Source organism: Kogia breviceps, chromosome 1 (genome assembly GCF_026419965.1).
Source record: "Kogia breviceps isolate mKogBre1 chromosome 1, mKogBre1 haplotype 1, whole genome shotgun sequence".
NCBI classification, from domain to species: domain Eukaryota; kingdom Metazoa; phylum Chordata; class Mammalia; order Artiodactyla; family Physeteridae; genus Kogia; species Kogia breviceps.
The window spans coordinates 149,037,958-149,060,806 of NC_081310.1; the positions used below are offsets into that span (position 1 = coordinate 149,037,958).

At 47.5% G+C, this 22,849-nt stretch overlaps 1 protein-coding gene across 1 annotated transcript in view; it reads left to right on the forward strand.

Moving 5' to 3' along the window:
• The window catches only part of KANK4 (KN motif and ankyrin repeat domains 4), a 68,786-nt gene that overhangs the window by 33,623 nt on the left and 12,314 nt on the right, over positions 1–22,849 (forward strand). The window contains exons 3-8 of the mRNA XM_059064474.2: positions 2,043–2,130; positions 8,415–10,340; positions 11,644–11,755; positions 14,785–15,003; positions 16,484–16,571; positions 18,655–18,874. Of these exons, the coding sequence (XP_058920457.1) occupies positions 2,115–2,130; positions 8,415–10,340; positions 11,644–11,755; positions 14,785–15,003; positions 16,484–16,571; positions 18,655–18,874 (2,581 nt within the window). The 5' untranslated portion in view covers positions 2,043–2,114. The remainder of the gene's footprint in view (positions 1–2,042; positions 2,131–8,414; positions 10,341–11,643; positions 11,756–14,784; positions 15,004–16,483; positions 16,572–18,654; positions 18,875–22,849) is intronic.

A 22,849-nucleotide genomic window follows, 5' to 3' on the forward strand; every position in this document is an offset into this window, starting at 1 on the left:
TTTCTTTTCTTTTTTTTCCAACTGAGTTATAATTGACATATAACACTGTGTTAGTTTCAGGTGTCCAATGTAATGATTTGATATTTGTATATGTTGTGAGATGACCGCCACAATAAGTTTAGTTAATATCCACTATGTCACATAGTTACAGTCTTTTTTTCTTGTGACAAGAACTTTTAAGGTCTACTCTCTTAGCAACGTTCAAAAATATAATACAGTATTGTTAACTATAGTCACCGTGCTGTACATTACATCCCCCCAGGACTTTTTATCTTAAAACTGGCAGTTTGTACCTTTTGATGCCCTTCACCCATTTTGCCCAGCCGTCACCCCCCAACCCCCGCCTCTGACAGCAACTAATCTGTTCTCTATGAGTTCTCTTTTGTTTAATAAAGATTTCACATACAGTGTTTGTCTTTGACTTATTTCACTTAGCATAATGCCCTTAGGGTCCGTGCGTGTTATCACAAGTGGCAAGATTTCCTTCTTTTCTATGACTGAGTAATATTCCATTATGTATATATATTATGCACCACATCTTCTTTATCCGTTCATCTGTCAACGGACACTTAGGTTGTTTCAGAACCTCCTCTTTCTAACAAGGGCGACTCTCCCTCACCCCTGATTAGAAGCTTCCATGCCTCTCCACTGTCGGCCTTCTTAGTGGCTGCTTTTAGCCTCCAGGACCATCTACATTCATCCTCCTTCTCCCTAACTTCTACTCTGCTCCAGCTCCAAATTCAAGTACTTGTTGCCACAAAGGTAAGTGAGGTATTTAGCGTCTGTGATCTTTCTGCAAGGAGTGTCTCTGCCTATAGAAACCCTGCCTGCCCTTGCAGGCTCTGCTACTCCTGCACAGGCAAAGGCCGCTGCGTGGAACGTGGTTATGAGGGAACCAAGACAGGAGCAGGGTGCTAGCTTTGGAGGCAGTAGCAGCACTGACAGAAAGAGGATACACCATACTTTCTGTCGGGCAGACTTCAGACTTCCTCTTATTTGGCAGGCCTGATATTTCCCAGGCCTCTTCCCCAGTTTGCTTGTTTGTTCCCCGTTTTCCATCCCAGGTTGCTGGGGGCCACCCCTTGTCCTTCTCTCACTCCCACGTCCTCTCAACCTTTCCCTCATCCCTGGTACGCGTCTCTGATCTGCAGTTCGTGGTCGAGCACATTGGAATTCCTAAAACAACTCCGCTTCCACTGCTGAGGTGTCACAGATGAGTTATTATTCAGATGTGTGTGGAGTTAAATCATAAAAAACAATTTCCTGGGTGATTTACTGTACTGGAGGCAGGATCCATGTTGTTTACCATTTGAGGAAATAGTCCTGGAAAAGGATTGAAACTTTGGGGAGAATTTATGATCAAACCTCAAGGTACCCTAATTCAGAGTCAGGAGAGTATGCTGCTTGCATAGTTACTGATGTCTTCTGGCTAGCAGGCTTGATCTCCCCTTTGTTCTGCCCTGGTTAGAAATCACCCCAAACTATTATTAGCTCCTAATCAGTCTTTCCAATTAGCTCATCTTTTTCTTGAATCTGATTGGAATGTCACAGATCACTTATGGTATGTCATATGGAATGTCACAGATCACCAGGTACTCTGGTTCCAGCGTTTCCAAAAGAATGGATTATAATTCTTTTACCATGATGGGAAGTGAGTAGATTTCAGCTCTTGATATTTTTGAAAGAGCAACATGCTGCTTATCGGAGCTCTGGGTCCAGTTCCTTCACGAATGTGCTGAGAGGCCTTGCACAGAACAATTAACTTCTGAGCCTTAGTTTTCTCATCTGTCAAGTTGGACCAGAGGCTTCCTTTGGTGTCAACCACTGCTAACATTCCACGAAGACACACCCAAGATTATATACTCTAGGAGTGTGTATAGGCTTTTAATTTCCCTCCTTGGAGAGCTACGAGCACATGGGCACCCTGGGAGAAAGGCAAGGAGGGGTGTTACGTTTTTTTTTTTTTTTCTTGGTGCTATGTTCCCTCCATACTTATTCTAATTGTAATGAGACTCTCCACTTTTCCATCCTGTTTCTTTCAGAACACTCCAACAAATTTTACAGGCTTATCGGAAGAAGAGTGCCCAAGAGACTGGCGGTCAGCATTCTCTAAGATGGAGAAGACAGACGGTAGGCAGGCTCCCTTGCATTCCCTGGTCTACAGTGAGCACTTGGGTTGGAAAGCGATTATTACCATAAATCCTGGAAATAGCTTAGGGGAGGCCTATGGGAGACTGTCCCCAAATAGGCGGTGCTGGGAAACCCAAACTGTGTGTTTCAGACATGAACAAGAGAAGGTAGTAGGGAATGAAAATGAAGGCTTATGTTTATATTGGAGTTGTGTAATTTTTGTAGTGTTTCTCATCCCTTCCAAGCACCAAGAAGGGAGCAGGATGATCTTACTAATTAACCTCATTTTAGAGATGAGGAACTTTAGGTCTAAAAAAGAGGCACAATTTGGTAAAAGAGCCTGCATTCATACCTGTATGATTTTCCAAGGCATTTCATTTCTTTGAGCTTCACTTCCCTCCTGTATCAGTTAGGTTTGCTGTGTAACAAACCCTCAAAAAAGTATTGACTTAAAGATATTTATTATTTCTTGGGTTTCCCTGGTGGTGCAGTGGTTGAGAGTCTGCCTGCCAATGCAGGGGACACAGATTCGTGCCCCGGTCTGGGAAGATCCCACATGCCGCAGAGCAGCTGGGCCCATGACCCATGGCCACTGAGCCTGCACGTCCAGAGCCGGTGCTTCGCAACGGGAGAGGCCACAACAGTGAGAGGCCCGCGTATCACACACACACACACAAAAGCTATTTATTATTTCTTAAAAGATTCTGTGGGTTGGCTAAGCCATTATTCTGGGCTGGGCCAGCTTGACTGATCTCTCCTGGACTTGTTCACATGTCTGTGGTCTTCTGGGTGACTTGTCCTGATGGTTTAGAATGGTTATACTCACATGTCTGGTGGTTGACTCCATGTCACCTAGGGCATTGATGATGATTTGGCCATGTGTCTTTTGTTGCCCAGCAGGCTAGTTGGGGTTTGTTCACATGACGACAGAAGGGTTCCAAGCACAGCAAGAACAGACAAACTCCAATGTGCAAGCAATTTTCAAATCTCTGCATATGTCACATTTGCTGTTGACCAAGTCACAAGGCCAAGCCTAGGGTCAGTGTGGGAGGGGAGTACACAAGGGTGGGTTATAATTGTGGCTATTTTTGCAAACAGTCTACCACACCTCGTCTATAAGCAGGTATTAATACCTACTTTGCAGGGTTAGTAAAGGATTAAATGAGATAATGCATGTAAGGTTGTTGAGTAATAACTATCTAGCCCAACGAATGTCTCAATGAATGTTCCCCTTTCCCTCCCCAGGAAACTTGCCAGACATCATAGACTAGACCCCGATCCCCTGACTTCTCATGAAATGCTTTTTCCAGATTACCAAATGTCAGGAAACAGGAGAGCCTATATGGCCCTTCACTGGTACAGGACTCAAGGACTGAACAGCAGCTCCAGCCCTGCCTTATCCTTCTTTCCAAATGCAGTTACCATATATTTCAAAAGTCTGCCTCTCTCCCCAGAGAGCTGCCTTTTCGGCGCATCCCTGAAAGTGGTCCCACAGAACACCTGCTCATTCCCTTAATGCCCCGGGGGCCTGTCATTCCTGCTTGCCTCATTTGTCCCCCGCTCAGCATCCTTGGCACGGCTGCTTTCCACGTGATCACCCACAACTAGCTAAGAAAGGCACCCCTCCCTTCAAGCACACACATCTCACAAAATAAAGGCAGAGGAGGGAAAAGACAGCTTCCGCTGTCTTGGCCTTTTGAAGAGATTCATTTAATTCCCCTTCTTTCTGGTTGTATTTTTGGCCACTTTCTCTCTAGTTTCTGTTTTTCCCATTTCCTTCAGAAACTGAGTATAGGCTTTTGGACTTTTTTCCTCATTTTAAATGCCTCTGATGGGTGTCCTTACCTGCCCCCCACTTCACTTTTTCCCTCAGGGTAATGACTGTGGCCCCTTCCTCCTTCCCTTGTCTCCTTCTAATCCCTTTTCTCATGCCTACCTGTAAGTCTTAGGCTCATGACTGTGTTTGCAGGTACTTTCCACGGGTCTAGTGATCTGGGGTGCTTTCAGACCGAGATTCTGTAGGGAATTCTAGGTAGCTCTGAGCCTCATATATCCTACTTTTTTCTTCTCCCCTGACTCATTTTTCCCAGTTTCTCCAGAATTATTTTCTTGGACTCTCACTCCCTCTTGATGCTGTAGTCCTAACACAGAGTTAAATATTCAAGAAAGAGCACATTGTCCATGAATCTCCCCCTTCCCCGTTCAGAGCTAGCCCGTCCTCGTCTTTTGGCCCCTTTGTTGAGTACCTATGCCATGTTCTCTATTGCATCGGTGCTAATAATCACAACTCTGTGAGTTAGGTATTCTTATCACCATGTTACAAATGCAAAGACTGAGGCATAGGGAATTTAAATAATTTGCCCAGAATCACAGAGGCAGGAGGTAACAGAGTCAGAATTCAACTCCAGCCAGTTATGTGTTGGTTTGTCAGATATGAAGTTCATTTTGAGCAGAGACAGTCCTCCTAATTAATTCTCACCCTGGCCCAATGCCTGGAATTCTGAGCTCCTGCATACCTATCACCAGGTAGAATTAAAAGGAGCAGAACTTAATGTGAGCATAGATCTCCCAGCATATCAGATCAAGCTCCCTCATTCAAGGTCCAGCATTCCTCTTGCACTGGGAGAAAGAGAAGGAATGCAGAACGGTGGGTGGCAGGCACAGCAGCACAATGTGTGTGTGTGTGTGTGTGTGTGTGTGTGTGTGTATGAGAGAAAGAGAGAGAGAGAGAGAGGGAGAGGAGAGAGACCCCATAGTGTCACTTAGGAAAGCACCTATTAAACCTGTCATCCTGGATAACTGCTCAGTCTCACAGACTTCTTTGATTCATCTCAGTCTCTCCTGTGGAATATTTTCCCTTGGAATCTGCTGTTCCTCATTTGATGCTATTATTGTATTTGTGCTCTGGACCTGCTCTCAGAGGCTGATGGGCAAATCGGTTCATTTCTACTGAATTGAGGCAGTAAGCAGATAAATAATGCAGTCTCTCCTCTGGAGTGTTCTTTGCCTTCTGGGTCATAAATCTGCTCCCTATTTAACTTTAGACAAATACCTCCTCTCTGATTTGGCTTGTTCCTATAATCCAGAAGGCTGCTGAAGTGGCCAGTAGGCCTAAGAGTATAGCCAAGTGCAGCTGAGAAACTAACAGAGAACAATTGCTGTCTTTGAGACTACCAGGGTGCCTCTTTGGGAGAAAGCAGGTTTGTAAAATATCATGTGGGTGAATGGGGACTTATTGGAGTTTGTTGGGTGCTGGAGGAGTGTTTACTCCTTATCTGCCTGGAGTCCAGGTATCTGCACAGAAGCTCTGGAACCCAACTTGGACCAACCCTGTGGATGAGCGCCAATGCCTTGCTGTGTTCCCTGCTGCGGCTGTGACTTACTCACCCACAGGCCCTGCAACTTTACTTAGCACTGAGGCTGGTAGGGTTGATTGTGTCAGTGTTCGAGGGTTCAGCCTTTATGTGTGTACTTGACGTCTTTAGTTCTTTGGAGATAACTGTACTTCCCTAAGCACAGTTCCTGTGCCCCAAGCATGTAGCACTGGCCAGAAGGATAGATCAGACAGGCAAGTGGGAAGAGCTCAGTCCAAATATGTCATCACTCTTAGGGAAAAAGCAGCCCTATATGTGCCCCAGGTAATGCCATCATTTGCACCTCTTCTTGAACCTGCCCCTTCCTTCCATTCCCTTAGCTTCTTTCACCTTGACCATGTCAGCAATCTCCCAACTGGTCTTCAGGCCTCTGGTTTGTTCTTCTTCTAATCCTCTGCAAGAACACTCACTGTGAAATCACATTTGACCAAGTCACTCCCTTGTGTAAAACCCTTTGATGACTCCCACTACCTAGAGAGTAAAGCCAAAGCTTGTTGGCGTGCATACAAGTGGCTCCCTGATCTGGCTCTTGCTGACCTTTTCAATTTTGTCTTTTTCTACTCCTCACCCTTCTCTTCCACACTTTAAGTTCCAACCATATCAACTGTGTTTATAGAACCCTGAATTACTATGGATTTTCACACCTTAATGCATTTGCCCATTCTCTGACATATATCTGATCTGTCCTGGCTATCTATTGCTGCATAACAAACCACCCCAAAACTTAGTGGCTTAAAAAAATCATGCAGTATTAACACAAGTTCAGCTGAGTGGTTCTCATTTGGAGTCCCTCCTGTCATTGAAATCAGATGACGGCTGAGGCTGGAGTCATCTGAAGTTCTTTTACTTATGCCTGGCACCTGGGCTAGGATGTCTGGAACAGCTCAGGCTGGCGAGGCATCTCTCACTGTCTCTTCACATGACCTCTCTCTGGAGCTACTTGGGCTTCCTCACAGTATGGCAGTCTCGGGGAAGTTGGACTCCTTACGTGGCATCTGGCTTCCCCCTGAGTGTGCATTCTAAGAGACCCAGGTAGAACTTAGAGGCTTCTTATGACCTAGTCTTGGAATTCTCTCAGTGTCATTTCTGCCATTTTCTGTTGGTCAAAGCAGTCACAGGCCAGCTGAGATTCAAAAGCATAGAGCAATGGACCCCACCTCTCAATATAAGATTCCCTTGCCTGTCTAGAGAAGGGAGGAATTAATAATGGCCATCTTGGAGATAAACAGCTACAATGTCTTTCACCCTCTTGTGTTCTCCTGGCAAACTGCTATTTATTCATTAAACACCCAGTTATATGTCACTCTTATGAAGTCATCCCTCTCCAACCAAGGCAGAATTAGCCTCTAAGTCCAAGAAAGTTTTTCTGAGAAACTAGGAAAATAAGTCAAGAAGGAACACTGGTCCTTGAGCATGTATCTGTTACACTGCATCGTACTTGTTGGTGTTTCTCCTACTTGACCATACTTTTTTTTTGAGGGCAGAGATATACCTGATTTATCTCTGTTTCCTTAAGATCTATCTTAGCAACCAAAAGAGGTGCTCAATAAATAGTGGTTGAGGTAAGTGAATTCAATTACTGCTATTTTGTCATTTTTCCCCCAGGGCCTATTACTCTTGGAGTCAAGCAATCAGTCAGACACGAAGAATTTGAGGATCCCCTCCTATGTACCCAGCAAGTCAGCTTCCATTAGGGGGCTTCAGCTCTCTGTAATTTGGACTTCCACAAAGATAATAACTACAATATTGAGTGTGTATTGAATGTTCATCGTGTGCTAGGCATTGTTCTAAGCACTTCATATGTACTAATCAGTCCTCACAATCTCATCTTACCTGTTATTATTGCTGTCTTATGGATGATGAGACACAGGGAGGCTAAGTAATTCCCCCAAGGTCACAGAGCTGAAATATAGACCAGGCTCCAGGGTCTGTATTCTTGGCCTCTGTGCTCTCCACTAATGTCCTCTCCTGAACTCAGCATTTTCAGAGCATGTTTAGTAGAATGTCACAGAGATAATAAAGGGTGTCACATTAGGAACATGAAAACAACAAAGATTATTTAACCTGAGGAAGATGCTAATTGGAGACAAATCCCTATGGATTCAAATAATCAAAGGACTGACTTGTTCTCAGCATCCTCTGCTGGAGTCAAGATCACTGGTGCCTTGGTGTGATGGAGAACTTTCTCATCGTGATATTCTCCTGATACTTTGGGCTGCTCTGAAAAATCATGAGTCCCACACCTCTTGGAGGAGTGTTTGCCAATGTCCCTTTTGACATTGATTGTCCCGTTTTCCTCCACCACCTTTTTTTTCCAGTTTGTGAAAAAGGTGGTATTTCCTTACCTGGTGTGAGTTTTTGAAAGTGAAACTTGTTTGTTAAGCACTACGCAGTTTTCCAGTGGAAAAGAGCATGGGCTGTGCATGATTATGGGTGCCCGTTCTGAGCTTCAGGTACCTAGAGGCTCAGCCATCAGAGGAAGCTTAAATAATGCAGGAGGCACGGCTCCTTGATATCTCTGGCTTTAGCAAGATTTACTAGGACCTATTTGAATAATGCAACGTCCTTCTTTAATATTGAGACAATCGTGTATCTCATCCTTTGAAAACGTCCATATTCATAATTACCAATTAGTACCCTGATTTGGCAAATGCCTGGCCACAGTGGTAACCGAAATGCCATACTGCAAATTGGAAACTATTCCCTCTACCTCTTTCCTTGGAGACATTGGCTAAGTCCACATTGATTTAATAACAGGATTTCTCAGCCCAGCCAAAAGACGGTGAGCATCTCAGCATAATTCAGAGGCTGGAACATTTAGGAGAACGCTTATGAGGGAGATATTAGGTCTCACCGCCTGTCGCTCTTATTAACGTTGTGCTTCTTTTTCACATGTCTTATGTCTCCCAGCCAAAGACCAGTCCTCTCAGGGGGATGAAGAGAAAGACCCTCCAAAGAGCCACCCCTACTCCGTGGAGACCCCATATGGCTTCCATTTAGACCTGGACTTCCTCAAGTATGTGGATGACATCGAGAAGGGAAACACCATCAAAAGGATTCCTATCCACAGAAGGGCCAAGCAGGCCAAGTTTAGCACTTTGCCCCGAAACTTCAGCCTTCCCGACAGCGGGGCTCGCCCCCATGCTGCTCTTTCCCACCCGAACTGGCCCCCAGTGGTGCCAAGTAAGGTGTCGCTCGGGACAGAGGCGCGAGCCCAGCCACCGCCGCTCGGTGATCACCCCCAAGCCGCCGGCGCGAGCAAGGCGAGCTACCACCGGAAGGCCCTACTGACGGAGACCGCCAGACAGCTGGAGGCTGCTGCTCCCAGGGAGACTGAGGTCGCCTCCGGGAGTGGACGGCCCCAGCTTCTGAGAGCATCCAGCATGCCAGCCACGCTGCTGCAAAACAGGGGCTCAGAGGACCCAAGCCAAAAATCGGGGCCCCCTACCCCGCCCAGCCTCCCCGCACTTCAGGGCGAAGGCGGTGTCTGTGATGGCGCCTTTGGTCCTGCGGAAGGATTTGCAGGATTTTCCAACTCCACCCAGCGAGCAGCAGCCCAACCAGAAGTCACAGAGTCTGGAGACCTGGTGCCGGGAATACCGGAGCTGATCCGGAAGGGGCCTGAGCCTCCAGGGGGTGAAGAAGCAGCTCCAAATCACCTCCCTTTCTCAAGTCCTCCTTTCTCATCCCTTGTAGTTCTAGAGGATGCAGAAGACCAGCAGGAAAGCAGACAAGCCGAGGTAGCGGTCACGACCCCCGGATCCCCAACACCAAGCCCCCCACCTCTGCCATCACCCGTCTCTGAGAATGAGCTCCCCCTGGAAGAAATCGAGCTCAACATCAGCGAGATCCCACCGCCGCCACCCGTAGAAGTAGACGTGAGAAGCATCGGCATCCGGGTCACGGAGGAAAGCCTGGGCCTCACGTCCGCGGATCCTGGCAGCATCTCCAGCCTGAAGCAGCAGCTCTCGGGCCTTGAGGGCGAGTTGTCTGGAAGAACTGAGGAACTAGCCCAAGTCAGAGCTGCCCTCCAGCGGCAGGAGGAGGAAATCAAGGCTAGGGGGCAGAGGATTCGAGAGCTAGAGTGCACCGTAGCTCAACTGACAGAAAAGCTTAGCCACGAGAACACCAAAGATGCTCAGGACCAGACTGATGCCGTGGTCAACACTGACCCTCTGCACGGACTCTTGACCAGGGAGTCATGTGACAAGAGCATTGGGGTCAACCTTATGGGCAGCACAAGATCTGAAAGCTGGGGGGCCTGGGGAAAGGGGAATGGCGTCCTGTGGAGGCAGGAAAGTCACAAGTGGGGGGATAGGAGCCCAGCAGAATTTGTGTCACCATCCCAGCTGTCACTGCCACAGGGATCCAAGATGGTCCTCACCCCCTCTTTACATAGCTCCCTCTCCACTGAGCTCAGGATCGAAGAAGGACGCTCTGAGCAGGAGGGAGGCCATCAGGTGGGAGCCGAGGGTCCAGTCAGGGGAGCAAGAGGCTCTCCAAGGAGCAGCGAGAAAAAGGCTCCCCCAGCAGGGAGGAAGGAGGCCGGTTCAGAACTCCCGGGGAAGGAGCGTCCAGGAAGGCCACCGAGCTCGCCCACCGCCGATGCCACTATCGGGCAGTACGTTAAGAAGATCCAGGAGCTCCTGCAGGAGCAGTGGAGCTGCCTGGAGCATGGGTACCCAGAGCTGGCCCGTGCCGTCAAGCAGCCCGCCTCCAAGCTCAGCAGCATCCAGAGCCAGCTACAGAGCTCCCTCAACCTGCTGCTGTCTGCCTACACGGCCCATGCCCCACCCCAGAAGGAGCCCCCGGGCCCCTCTTCCTCCCCGCCGCCGGGTAAATACTGGTGCCTGAGACAGGGAGCCGTTGCTCCTTGACGAGTCAAAGGGGAAAAGGGTTTTAATTGCATGCATATGTTTTTTTAAAAGGTTTAAGCACATCCAGGAACCCAGTGGAATAAACACTGATCTCTGTGACAGTGGAGGCTTGGAACCTCTGCTCCTGTCCTTGCTCTAACGTTGGGACTGACTGCAGGGCCACCACATACAGCCATTCACATAGCACAGGGCACAAAGATGCCAGAGGGTAAATGGGAGCTGGAACCCAGCCCACACTTGCCAAGCCCGCGGCACTGTGCGTCTGCCCGGAGAGGTGCCTCTCTCATTTGCATTGTGCGAAGGCTATGTCTAGGGTGAAGAAAGGCCCTGGCTGTGAGTGCTTTAAACCTCTGCCTTCCTTAATTGTTTCTTGGGCTCTTGCCTTCCTGTGGGTCCTGCCCAGTTCTTGCACATTCGAGGTTTTTTGTAGCCTTGTTTTGGAGGATCATTATATTGAGAGCTGAAATATTTTAGTGAATTATTTTCTCTCTCTCCCTCTCTCTCCCTCTGTGTCTGTGTGTGTGTGAGAGAGAGAGAGAGAGAAATTGAGCGATACTCACATGTGGAAGTCGACCCTTGGGCTGAGCGGCTCTTCCTCCTATAACAGATCACACACTCTGGGGTTAAGTGGAACCATATTTTGCTTTGCTCAACAGGCAGCGGCCTGTGAGTGTGCTTCCTGTCACAGATCACACGTTGGCTGTCTCCTCATTATTTCGGTGCTAGTTCTAGTCTTACTTGTTGTGAATTGCCTCCTGTAACTTTGAGCCCCCAGCAAAAGAACGCTCGTGCTCTTGTTCATGTGTTTTCCGTGGCTTCCCCACATCACGAGTGTCATCTGGCTTGTGAGTCAGGAAGGACCGCTGGGGTGCCCTCAGCAGAAGTGGGTGCTGGACCAGGGGTCGCGAGGCCTAAGTTCTATTCCTGCTCTGCCGTTCACTGAGCACATCTGAGCCTCAGACTTCCCCAGACTAAGATAGGGACAACAATGGCACTCACACCACATGGTTCCAGAATGCTCCAGTAACTCTACTCTGTAATCCACACCTAGAGGGTTTGTGAACCGGAACAATTTGGCTGGCATTGACCAGAAGGCTGGGGCACCGCAAAGACCCTCAGTATATTTGATTTAAATTGTCTAGTTCCCTTTCTGCCTCATCACACACCTTCAGCCTGTGTGCCCTCAAAGCAAGAGTCCCAGTTCTGCTGCATTCTGGGGTATCCCCAAGATCATGCTAACCTGTGATGTTGTGTCTGCCTAGAGATCTCCCCGTCGACCAGCCTTAAATCCATAATGAAAAAGAAAGACTGTGGCTTCCGTGCAGGAGGTAATGGGACCAAAAAGAACCTTCAGTTTGTTGGGGTTAACGGTGGGTAAGCATCGCTCACGAAGCCCAGACTGCCCTCCACACTACCTCTCCTGCTGTTGTCCTGAGCACTCTCTTTTCCTAGGGGAAGCATCTGGTTTTCATTCTTCTTCAAGGGAGTTAATCTCAACGGCCCTTTAAAACTCCCTCTCGGGTTTGCATGTGTTTGGCTTCTTGCCAGCTGTGGTGGTCTGTTGGATCCTGTGCTTTTAATATGTCTTGGCTTTGGTGTTCCCTGGGGCCAGGATTCTGGTGTCTTCTGCTAGTCTGGGGACACATGAGCCCTTTAAGGAAGACGTTTAATCTGAACCGTAACACTGAACCTAGGACACATTCTTAATTTGTACAATTTCAAATTTCATCCTTTTAATTTTTTCCTTCCTTTAACTAACTTACGGCAAACCAGACCAACTTTTTTAGGATGGAGAAAAATGATCAATGTCTGTTGACTCAGAACGTGAACCAGACCTTATATAGTGTAGAGAGTAAATCACTGGATTTAGAATATTTTCTAAATCAGTCATTCAACAAACATTTATCAAGTACTGATGATGTGTTTGGTGGTAGGGATAAAAAAGTCAAATAAATCATTGTCCCTGCCTTTAACTCACAGTTTGGACATGGGCAGAGATAAGACAGAAGTAAAGGGAGAATGCTGACAGGCTGAGATGAACTCTAGTATAGAGAAAGAAGTGGAGGATGGTGGGAAAGCCCAAAGCAGGGGCACCAGGCCCAGCCACGGGTGGGCCCAGGAGGCTGCCCGGAACAGGTCGGAACCCCTGCTAATTTGGGTGAGACCAGAAGGAAGACACCCAATTCAGACCAGGGTGACGTCACTACTGTGGCAGGCTCTGTGAGGGAAACGTCGGAAAGGTTGAAATGGGATGTCATAGGAGGGTTGCTGTTCTCGCTCCTGCTGACACCAGACACTGTGGCCAGAGGAGAAAGCATTTTTTTCTGAGCTTTCCCCAGTTTGTGTACAGAAAGCAGAATCAGACTAACCTCAAAGTCTAAAGCAGGTCCCATCTCTCCCCTGCTTAAATACTTGCAGAAGTGTCAGCTTTGTTTTTCGTTTTTTTAATATTTATTTATTGGCTGCGTCGGGTCTTAGTTGAGGCACGGGCTCTTCCTTGCGGTATGCAGGCTGCAGAGCGCCTGGGCTGTGTAGTTGCAGCACACGGGCTCAGTTGCCCCGTGGCACGTGGATTCTTAGTTCCCCAATGAGGGATCGAACTGGCGTCCCCTGGATTGCAAGATGGATTCTTAACCACTGGACCACCAGGGAAGTCCCCCAAAGTGCCAGCTTTGTACCAAACCCTGGAGGTCCAGCTCGAGACTACAGCCTGCCTCATCCCCCATCACTGGCTCCGGGCTTTCTTCCCTTAAACATGCTCAGTCAGGCTGATCTTGGGGCCTTTGCATTTGCTGTTTCCTCCACTTAAAGTTCTCTCCCAGATATCCCTCAGTATCTGTCCGTCTGGTGCAGTGCTTCTCAACCTTGACTGCACCTTGAAAACCCTGGGGGAGCCTTAAAAATACTGATGCCTGGCTCCCCCTCCTGGAAGACTCCCGGGTACAGGAACTTTAAACACCCTCAGGTGATTCTCACATGCAGCCAACCGTTGAAAACTTCTGCTCTAATTAAAGTAGCCCTTCCTCCCATCACGCTATTCCATGACCTGTTATTTATTTATTTTTTTTTTTGTGGTACGCGGGCCTCTCACCGTTGTGGCCTCTCCCGCTGCGGAGCACAGGCTCCGGACGCACAGGCCCAGCGGCCACGGCTCACGGGCCCAGCCGCTCCGCGGCACGTGGGATCTTCCCAGACCGGGGCACGAACCCGTGTCCCCTGCATTGGCAGGCGGACTCTCACCCACTGCGCCACCAGGGAAGCCCCATGACCTGTTATTAGTTTACTCATTGCTCTTATCATTATCTGAATATATTGTTTACGTGTTTATTTTCTGCCTTTCCCTACTTAGAGTTTAAGCTCAGTGAGGATAGGGACTTTGGTTATAACATTTAGAACAGGGCCTGGCACATAGTAGGTATTCAATAAATGTCTGTTGAATGAATGAATGAACTTCCAGGTGGAGCCTTTATGAAGCAATTCTAGATAAGAACTGTTTGGTAAACTTAATATGTCCCGTTTTCTTAATCACAAAAGCAAAATGTCGTGCCAAGCAGCTTAGAGGAAGAAATAGCTGGGGTTTGAACAAGACAGAATGTGAGCACAAATCCAGTGAGCACAGGGCCTCTACATAGGGACCACCATTCAGATAAAGGGCGTGAGGGGGTTCAGTAGAAGCTGTGGCCACTGGTCTCCCCTGGTCTCTGGTCTGCCACCTCAGTAGAGTTGCATATAACTGAACATAAGGACCATTGCTGGGGAGGGAAGGCCAGTCAAGTGGCCCACGCCCTCACTTTTGCTGTTTTAAGCCGTGGTTGAAACAGCAACTGGGAAAGGCAGGTGCTAGGTTCAAGTATCCCAACTGTTCTCGTGTCCCATGGAACCCTGCCAGGAGTGAACACAGATGCTTCCTCCCTTGTCACCCGCAAGCTGGGATAGAACAGGGCTGCCAAAGGGAGGCTTCACAGTCACCCAGAGATGTGAAGATTTGTTAGGCAATTCGGAGAACTCAGGGTGGGGGATGTTTGCCTAGATCTGGGTCCCTCTCAGGACAGGACATTAGGTTTCGAGAATCAAATGCTTTCATGAGAGCCTTGGATACCTGGATCATATGAATGCATTGACCAATTAGGCCATGGGCTGTTTGTGTGTTTGTTGCAAAGAGCTTAGTCAATTACCCTTTTCCCCAAATGGCCTCCAGCGTTAAAGGTACAGAGCTCTTAAAAGCATGTTCCTCTGACAGTAGGTTTCCTGGGAGTACCCTTGCCCAGCACTGCAAGTGTAGAGAATGGAGGACGGGGTTAGCAAGCACGGAACTGTGATTTGAAGCCCACCGAGTTCTCATGAGCGTTGACACAAGCATCCGGCAGGAAGCATGGAATGAGTGACCTTGTCTCCTTTCCCAGCTATGAGACCACCTCGAGTGAGGAGACCAGCAGTGAGGACACCTCCCCAGAAGACTTGTCTGACAGCGAGGCCGAGAAGAAATGTGATGGCCCAGAATATAGGCGGGGCAAGGATGCCCACCTCAGCTACAAGGCCGGGCAGGGCATTCCCGAGGGCACCCGTGACACAGACCAGGAAAGCGGGCCTGGGGAAGAGCTTCCCCATCCCAAGGCTGAGAGGTGAGTCAGATGGGGACAAACGGGGCACTTAATCCTCTGAGAAATGGCAAGGGCATTTATTCACCCTTTCATCTGGTCATTTGTTAATTCATTTCTCCATCCATTCACCAATATTTATTGAGTTCCCAATCTATGCCAGGTACTGTGCATTGGTTAAACTAAACAGATCTAACTTCTGCCTTCATGGGATATACTGTCATAGACAGAGCTCTGCATATGAAGCTAACATGGCCTTAGCACAGAAAATGTGAAGGACTCTACAGGTATTCTCTTGATGTAATCCTTCTAACAATCTGTAATGTAGAAATTATTATAAGCCCCACTTTACAGATGTGGAAACAGAGGCTTCGAGAAGTTAGTGACACAGCTAGCAGAGATGGTGTTTCAACGCATGTCTTTTGTGATTCTCCCACATGTTTTTCTGTCTCTCCATTTGGCCATACTGACATAACCTTGTTTTTGAAAGTGATGAGAGGCCACATGGCATGATGAAAAGAGTACTGATTTGGGGGTTGGACACACTTGGATTCAAATCCTACGTCTGCCATGGTGTTATTTAGCTGCGCTTGCCTCAGTTTCCTCATCTGTAAAATGTGGATAGTAACAACCTGATAGATTTGATCTGAGGACTGGATGAGAAAAAGTTTAAAAGTATGTAAAAAAGTATGCAAAATGACTCCTGCAGTGCCTGCCACATAGTAAGCTCTTGATAAATGGGAGAAATGAGAATAATAAGTACCATTCGTTATCGTTACCATCATCCCCAGCCTGGTTGCTGAAGGAATGATAAGCAGTGAATGGCAGCTGATTGTCCAGCAGTGCCGCAGGGCTGCTCCAAAATAGCAGCGCTGTAAGGACGCGATGAGAGCGGAGCTTCTCAGTGACCAATGCCGTTGACTCCCAACCTAGGCCTCTCAGTGCTGAGTCTGCCCTTATACTAGCACAGGAGGAGTGCGTATCATTGAGAGCGCCCCAGCTTAATCGATTTTCATTTTATTGACTCAATTAGCACTTACTGTATCCTTCATGGAAGAATAACCGGAAGAAATTTGCTGCTGTGCATTGAGTCCTTTGGATTTGTCAAGTCACTCAGGCAGAAAATGTTGGCTCCAAAGTCAGAAAGATAACTCTCCCTTTCCCAGCGTGTCAGGAATGGCATTTGGGCCCGTGGTCCCCAAAATGCTTTGGTGGTCTGCTCTTGCCCCCTGAAAACAGCAAGATCCAAAGGGCAATGCACTTAACTCACTCTTCAGAAGAGTTCGGAAGCCACGCCTCCTCGTCAGGAGGCTGTATTCACCCAGTATTTCTGAGGAGTGCCCCTGACCCTGGGAAAGTGCCCAGTTTGGGTGTTTGAGTTGCTGAGAGGTAAAAGATGAGAGTGAAAGTCAAGGTAGCGGACTTTTTTTTTTCAACCTGGAGACTGATATATACATATATATATACACACATACATACATACATATATTTTTTTTTTCTTTAGATATAAACCCTCAGAGGAATTCCTTAATGCATGCCGGGCATTGAGCCAACATCTGCCAGAAACTGGGACGACCACTGACCAGCTCTTGGTACTCTGATTTTTCATCATCATGTAAAGATTTCTATACTGTTTAAGTTTCACCTGGGTGACTTGGGTCCCGTGCCTGAGGCAGCGGTGTGGGTGTGCACGGGTCCCTGTCCGCTGGCTGTTCTCTCATTTGCCCAAACTCTGCTGCCCAATGTGATGGATTGTGCTGAGAAAGCAGAACCCATGCATGTGCACAGGAACCAGGCCTGCGGCTCAGAGGCATTTACCAAGTGTTATTAGGCGTCCCAACCTGAATGTGTCATAGAACTTTCGTGGCTTAGGTTCAAAATTGCCTTGCAGTTTGAGAGAACCGTGAGTAGAGTGGAAAAGAGTGGGTGGAATGGGAACCGTGGTTCTATTCCCAGGACCGCTAGATAGCGGTGAGATGTTGCGTGAGTCAGTTCAACGCTCAGGGCTGTGATTTCCTCATTAATAAAAGGAAGGTGGTGGACCGCATGTCTCCACTACCCTCAAGCCCTGGCATTTCATTCTGTAGTCTTTACTGTTTTTCTTGAAGTGCACCTATGGGTCAAGAGACCAAAAGCAAGAAAATACATCTGTTTCCTCCTTAACACCATTATGGCCCATGTTAAACATGTAAGGATTAGTTTCTGCTTGAGTCAAGAGGTACTGGCACAGACACATTTTCCCAAGTCGTGAGAGCAACTGATAAGACCCAATGTGTAACAGCTTGTAAGCATTTTTAAAGCCAATTTTGTTCTCCTTTGCGGAAGAGCCTTAGAAGTAAAAACGATCGATTAGCCCATTTTCATGAGTATTTTATCTTCGCTGATTTGGCAAATAACCTGTTCCCAGACTGTTAAAGAACCAATATGTGAGGTGGATGTTGATTAAAACTCCTGCTACTTATTCTTAAATGAATTACAGAGCTAAGCTATTTCTTAGATCTTCATTCAAAATCTACCACTATGTTCCTTAATATTAGGAACTTTCTCCAGATTCTCCTGAAGATTCCATGGGTAAAGGAGATATTCTGATATATAAGAAGTGTTTCAGCCGCAAAAGGTTCCACTGTTTCTGCCTAGAAAATCGATCAGAGGACATACAAACCTGACATCACACCCACTTTAGGATCAAAGCACAGGACAATCCCTCTCCACCTTAGAGACAAAGCAGGTTGTGCAAGGACCTCACTCTGTAGAGCATGGGAAGTTAGGGACTCAGCCCTTTTTTCACCGCCATTTTATAGACAAGACAGGAAAGATTCAAAAAGGTTATAGGACTTCCAAGGTCACACAGCTGAGCCAGGACTTATGCCTGGCCCCTAGGGTGTAGTGACTCCTAAGTCAGTGCCCTTTCCAGAATGAATATGAAATCATCTGTAATAGTCACAGCCTCATCGTTTCTCCTCCCCTTTAGAAAAATAATCTAGTCATGTTCCATTTTAAACACTTAGGTCATGTCACATGCAGAGTTGGTGTCATTTGCATTCATGGTTATAAAGGAGCTGAATACTGCAGATAGGGCGGTCCTGCCATGGGTTGTTAAACCATTTTCTCTGAAGGTCCTAGCAAAACTTAAAAGCCAAAAATAATTCAAGCACATCTGTTTGGGTTTAACTTCAGGCATAAATTGGGCATGTTCCTTGTCTTAGCTTTCAGTGTGCATTTTTCCCATTAGTAAAACGTTGTGACTTTCCAGCTATGCCTGTTAAAAACATGCACATGCCCTGGTGGAGTCTGGGCTAGGGTCACACAGGCTGGTGTAGACGCGTGAAAGAGGGGGTCATGGTTATCCTGTGCATATGGGATATGTGATCAAAACGTACAGTAGACTCAAACTGTCCCCGAGTAAAGTGCTGTGTTACTGGCTATTGTGTTGCTCTCCCAATCCTCCTGTCCAGCTCATATGGGGGACCGATCCCACGGGTTCAAAGAGTGCTGCTGCATGGGGACCCCACTAGCTCTGAGCCCTCTAGGAGTAAATCACATGGAGATTTGGAGGGAGCTGAAGGGATAGAAGTGGAAGCATCCTAAGCTGACCTTTCCTAGTGGAAATTAACACCCCAGCTGGAGCACCCAGGTAGGTAAACCTCCTGGAACTGGAAACTGTTGATCTTTCAGAAGCAGAGCTTAAATACCATCAGTCAAGAGTGGTTTCGGGTCTCCAGCCGGAAGTCATCCAGCCCTGCTGTGGTGGCCACCTACCTCCGCGAGGTCCAGCCTCACTCCCCACACTTGCTAAAGCTGCTTGTCAACCTGGCTGATGGCAATGGCAACACAGCTCTTCACTACAGCGTATCCCACTCCAGCTTCTCCATCGTGAGGCTGCTGCTGGAAACAGGTCAGAAATGGCTGCATCTGTGCAGCCTGGGTCCCTCTGTGACAGGCAATTCTTGTTCCCACTTCTTTCCAGCGAGGAGATTCTTCACTGTTCTGAGTTCATCCTGTGTTGTAGGAGCTGGGCTAGACCATTTTTTTCCTTTATTATGTCATTTATTCTTCACAACACTCTTGTGATGTAGGTATTATTGTTCTCATGTTGAGGAAATTGAGGCTGAGAGAGTTATAAAACTTGCTCGGGTCACAATGCTGGTAAGTGGTAGAGTCACACTTCGTATTCAGTTTGTCCAGCTCCAGAGCTATACCACATTGCCTCTAGGAAAGGTAATATTTTCCATCTTCATAAGTACTTTGTAACAAAAGTCATGGCTCCATTTGATCAGTTTGACTCAATTTGATTCATCCACCCTTCATCAGATATTTGTGAACTACATATGAGGTCCATACTGAGTACCACCAGAGATGCAAAGGTGAGCTAGGCGTGAGCCCTCTTCTTCCCAGGAGCTTACAGCCTGACAGTCAGGATGGAGCAGGATGATGGCTCACCAGAGAGAGGTGCAGAATGTGATTTCAGGGCTCAAAAGAAGTGAGATAATACCCTGTTTAGAGAGCAGGAAATGTGCACTGCAGCGGGTAGGTTCTGGCAGATGGAGAAAAGTCCCAGGTCATTGAAGAAGAAAATATCAGGAAGAAAGAAGATTGTCCACTGGGTCAAATACTGCACTGTAGTGTCCCTGAAGGATGATGTCTGGGGTTGGTTGGCAGATTTGGGAAGGGGTCACTGATGACTTTGGAAATAGTTGTTTCAGGGGCCTGTTGGGAGGAAACCAGATTGCAGAAATGAAAGGAGGGACGTTCATGAGCTAGGGAAGGCAGTGGTGTAGCACAATATCTGGATGAGGCGGGAGAGGATGGGGAGAGTTATTTTTGAGTGAATGGGGATGGAGGAGACCTGAATATGTTTGTTGGCTGAGAAGAAAAATCTGAGAGAGAGAGAGAGACAGAGAGAGAAAGAGGCAGACAGAGCGACAAAGAGAGAGAGAGAGGTTAAAGATACAAAGGAGAGAAGATGCTTGATGGAGCAAGATTTTCGAGGAGCTGGAAAAACCTGGAATCCACAGCAGAGGCAGATGAGGTCAGCATAGGCAAGCTGCTGGGATATTTATTCCTCTGAGATGGAAGCAAAAGGAAGGGAGGGTGGGTGAAGGTCCAGAGGGATTTGAGGAGGAGAGAAGGGAAGTGAGCCTTAGGTTCTTAATTGTTGGAAGTCTGGAGGAAGGGAAGACTCTTCCCTCTGGTGGAGAATCATTGTAAATGGCCTTGCTCGTCTTAGGGGCTGGAAAGGGCGGTTAATAGTCAAACAAAGAACTCTACGTCTGCTGAGACGACCCCACAGAGCTTAGAGTGGAGCTTCTGCAGAGCGTGTGACAACATCAAGCAGCCTAGGAGCGCCTGTGTGGACAGGCAGGGGATGGGACCGACTGAAGGTGTGTGGGTCCCAGTCGAATGTCATCTGTGAGCTTAGGAAGGCTATAAGAGGGATATCTAGGAGGGCACCTACAAGAGGTATAAAACTGCAAATGATCTACACGGATTAGGCCCTCTGCTAAGCACCTGGCACCTGAGATGTCATTTAATCGTCATAACGATCCTGTTATTAGGACGATTATTCCTGTTTTATAGGTGATGAAAGTGACACTCCGAAAAGTCAACATACTTGCTCTAGATCATGCAGTGACTAAGTGTATTGCTGGGATTTGAAGTCGATACCGTGGCAACCAGGAATTAGAGCACATGCTAGTACGGTACAGCCTTACTTAGGAAGCTGGAGGGGGAGTTTAAACAGCTGTCAGTAAGTCTGAAGTTTGGATCCAACAGCTCCCCCCCAACTTGTATCTTGTCCTCTGCCCCCCGCTTAAATCCCTCCCACAGCTTCCCCTTGCTCTTGGCCTTCAGGAATCCCAGATGGCCTGGTCCTGCCTGCTTTTGCTCTCTCTGCCACCACCATGCACCCTCCTTCCCTCCACTCCAGCCACGTGTGGGCCTCTAACTCACCACACTCATTCCCTCCTTAGGACTTTTGCCTTTTCTTTCCATCTGGACCCTTTTCCCTGAAACTATTCTCATGACTGGCTTCTTCTCATCAAAGTCACAGCTCAAATGTCACCGCAGAAGGCTTCTTGGTGATCCATCTAAAGTGGCTGCCCCATCTCTCTCTAGCAGTACACCAAGTTTCTTTCTTCAGGTGATCTTTGCTTGTCACTTCTATCTGAGTCTAACAGAACTCAGTTAACCCGAGGGAGGCTCTTGTCTGTCTCCTTTCTTTCAGTAGCCCCAGCACCTAGACCAGTTCCTGGCTCATGGTGGGTGTCGAGTGAAAATATTTGTTAGATGAACGAGTGGACGGATGATTCCTGGGAGCTAGGTTAAATTCCAGCAAACTTTCATTCTCCAAAATTCCATTAAGCAACCCTGAGGCTCTTTACCTGCATGGAAAGGTGATGTACATGATGACAGCTTGAAGTTCTTTCTGCGTCATCAGAGAAAACGAAGTTACAATTCTAACATTCTTCAGGTATTCATGGATACCCTAAAAATGGTAGCTCAGTTGAGAAAGGCACATAATTAAAGGAGCATGCCTCTGGGTTGCATTTACTGTGTTCAGTGTTAGGGCCTTTCATTATAGAACGTGAATAACAACACCACTTACTGTTTGTTGAGTGCCTTCCCCAACCCAGACACAGTGCAATACTACCATATGCAGTCCTTGCGGGGATTGTGAAGCAGATATTTAATGCATTTTCCAAGTGAGACAGCTGAGGCTCAGAGAGGTCAAGTTATGTGGTCAAGGTCACAGAACCAGTAGGTAACTAGGCCAGAATTCTAACCATGATCTGTCACCCTCCCAACCTGGGCTTTTTCCTACTACCCGAAGCTAGGTTCCAGGGACACTGTGAGACCTTAGGCACACCTATTATGTGCACAAAAACTCTAAAGATCTATAATGTAGCACCTTCATCTCTTAAGTGGCTCACAGGCTTGCAGCCTGTTAGAAGTCCTCTGGTTGGGCCAGGCCAGGCTGGAGAACAGACAACCTTTGATTTGGTTGTTATAAATTTCTGCTGATGTTGTCCAAGATCCAGTCAATACTCATCAACCCTAAAGTGGTTTGGAAACTTTCCCCTTTAACATGCTGAAATAGCACAACGCCGCAAGCATAAAGAATGAAGGGGGCTGGGTAGACGGTCTGAAAGTGCCATTCCTTTCCCTCACTGTAGTAGGGGTGTTGAGGAGGGCAGATCTGTCCCACTCCAAACTGGGCTCCCTTCCCAGCCATTTGTGAAGCATCTGGAAAGCACATTACAAACTGTAAAGGGCTGCACAGAAGTGACTCATCATTATTGAAAATAGAGCCATGGGTGCACCTCCACCCCTTTAGTCCGTTGTGATCTGTCCTCTATTTCGCCAGGACGCCTCTGCAGAAGAGGAAGCTGGCTCTCCTCGCCTCCGGGGAGGTTGGTTTGCTCCCTGGAGCTGCTCAGAAACATCTGCTGTGAAAGCCAGGGGTCCTCAGCCCCTTTTCAGAGCCCCTGGGTAGGAGTTAGTTCTCACTCTAGTGAGTTATAGGTCACGTTTCTGAAGAGAGTATAGAGAATCGTAACCTGAGGCTCATTTATGCATCTTAAAAGTAAACATAAAATAGTCACGGGGTAAAAATTTTAAAGTCATTAACGTGGCAACGCAGATATTCTCGTCTTTATCAGAACAGAGTTGTGAGGCGATGCATGGAGTTATTATTTGGCTTTCATAGCCCAGCTTGTCATGACAGTGGTCAGAGAGGCTTCAGGGAGGAAATTGCTGATACATGAGCCCAACTGTATCCATTGGCATCCTGGTCCGCTATGACACATTTCTGAAAAATTGTTTGGGGTGGAGTGGAGGGAATGTCAAACAAATATTTTTTTTTTCCCCTTGC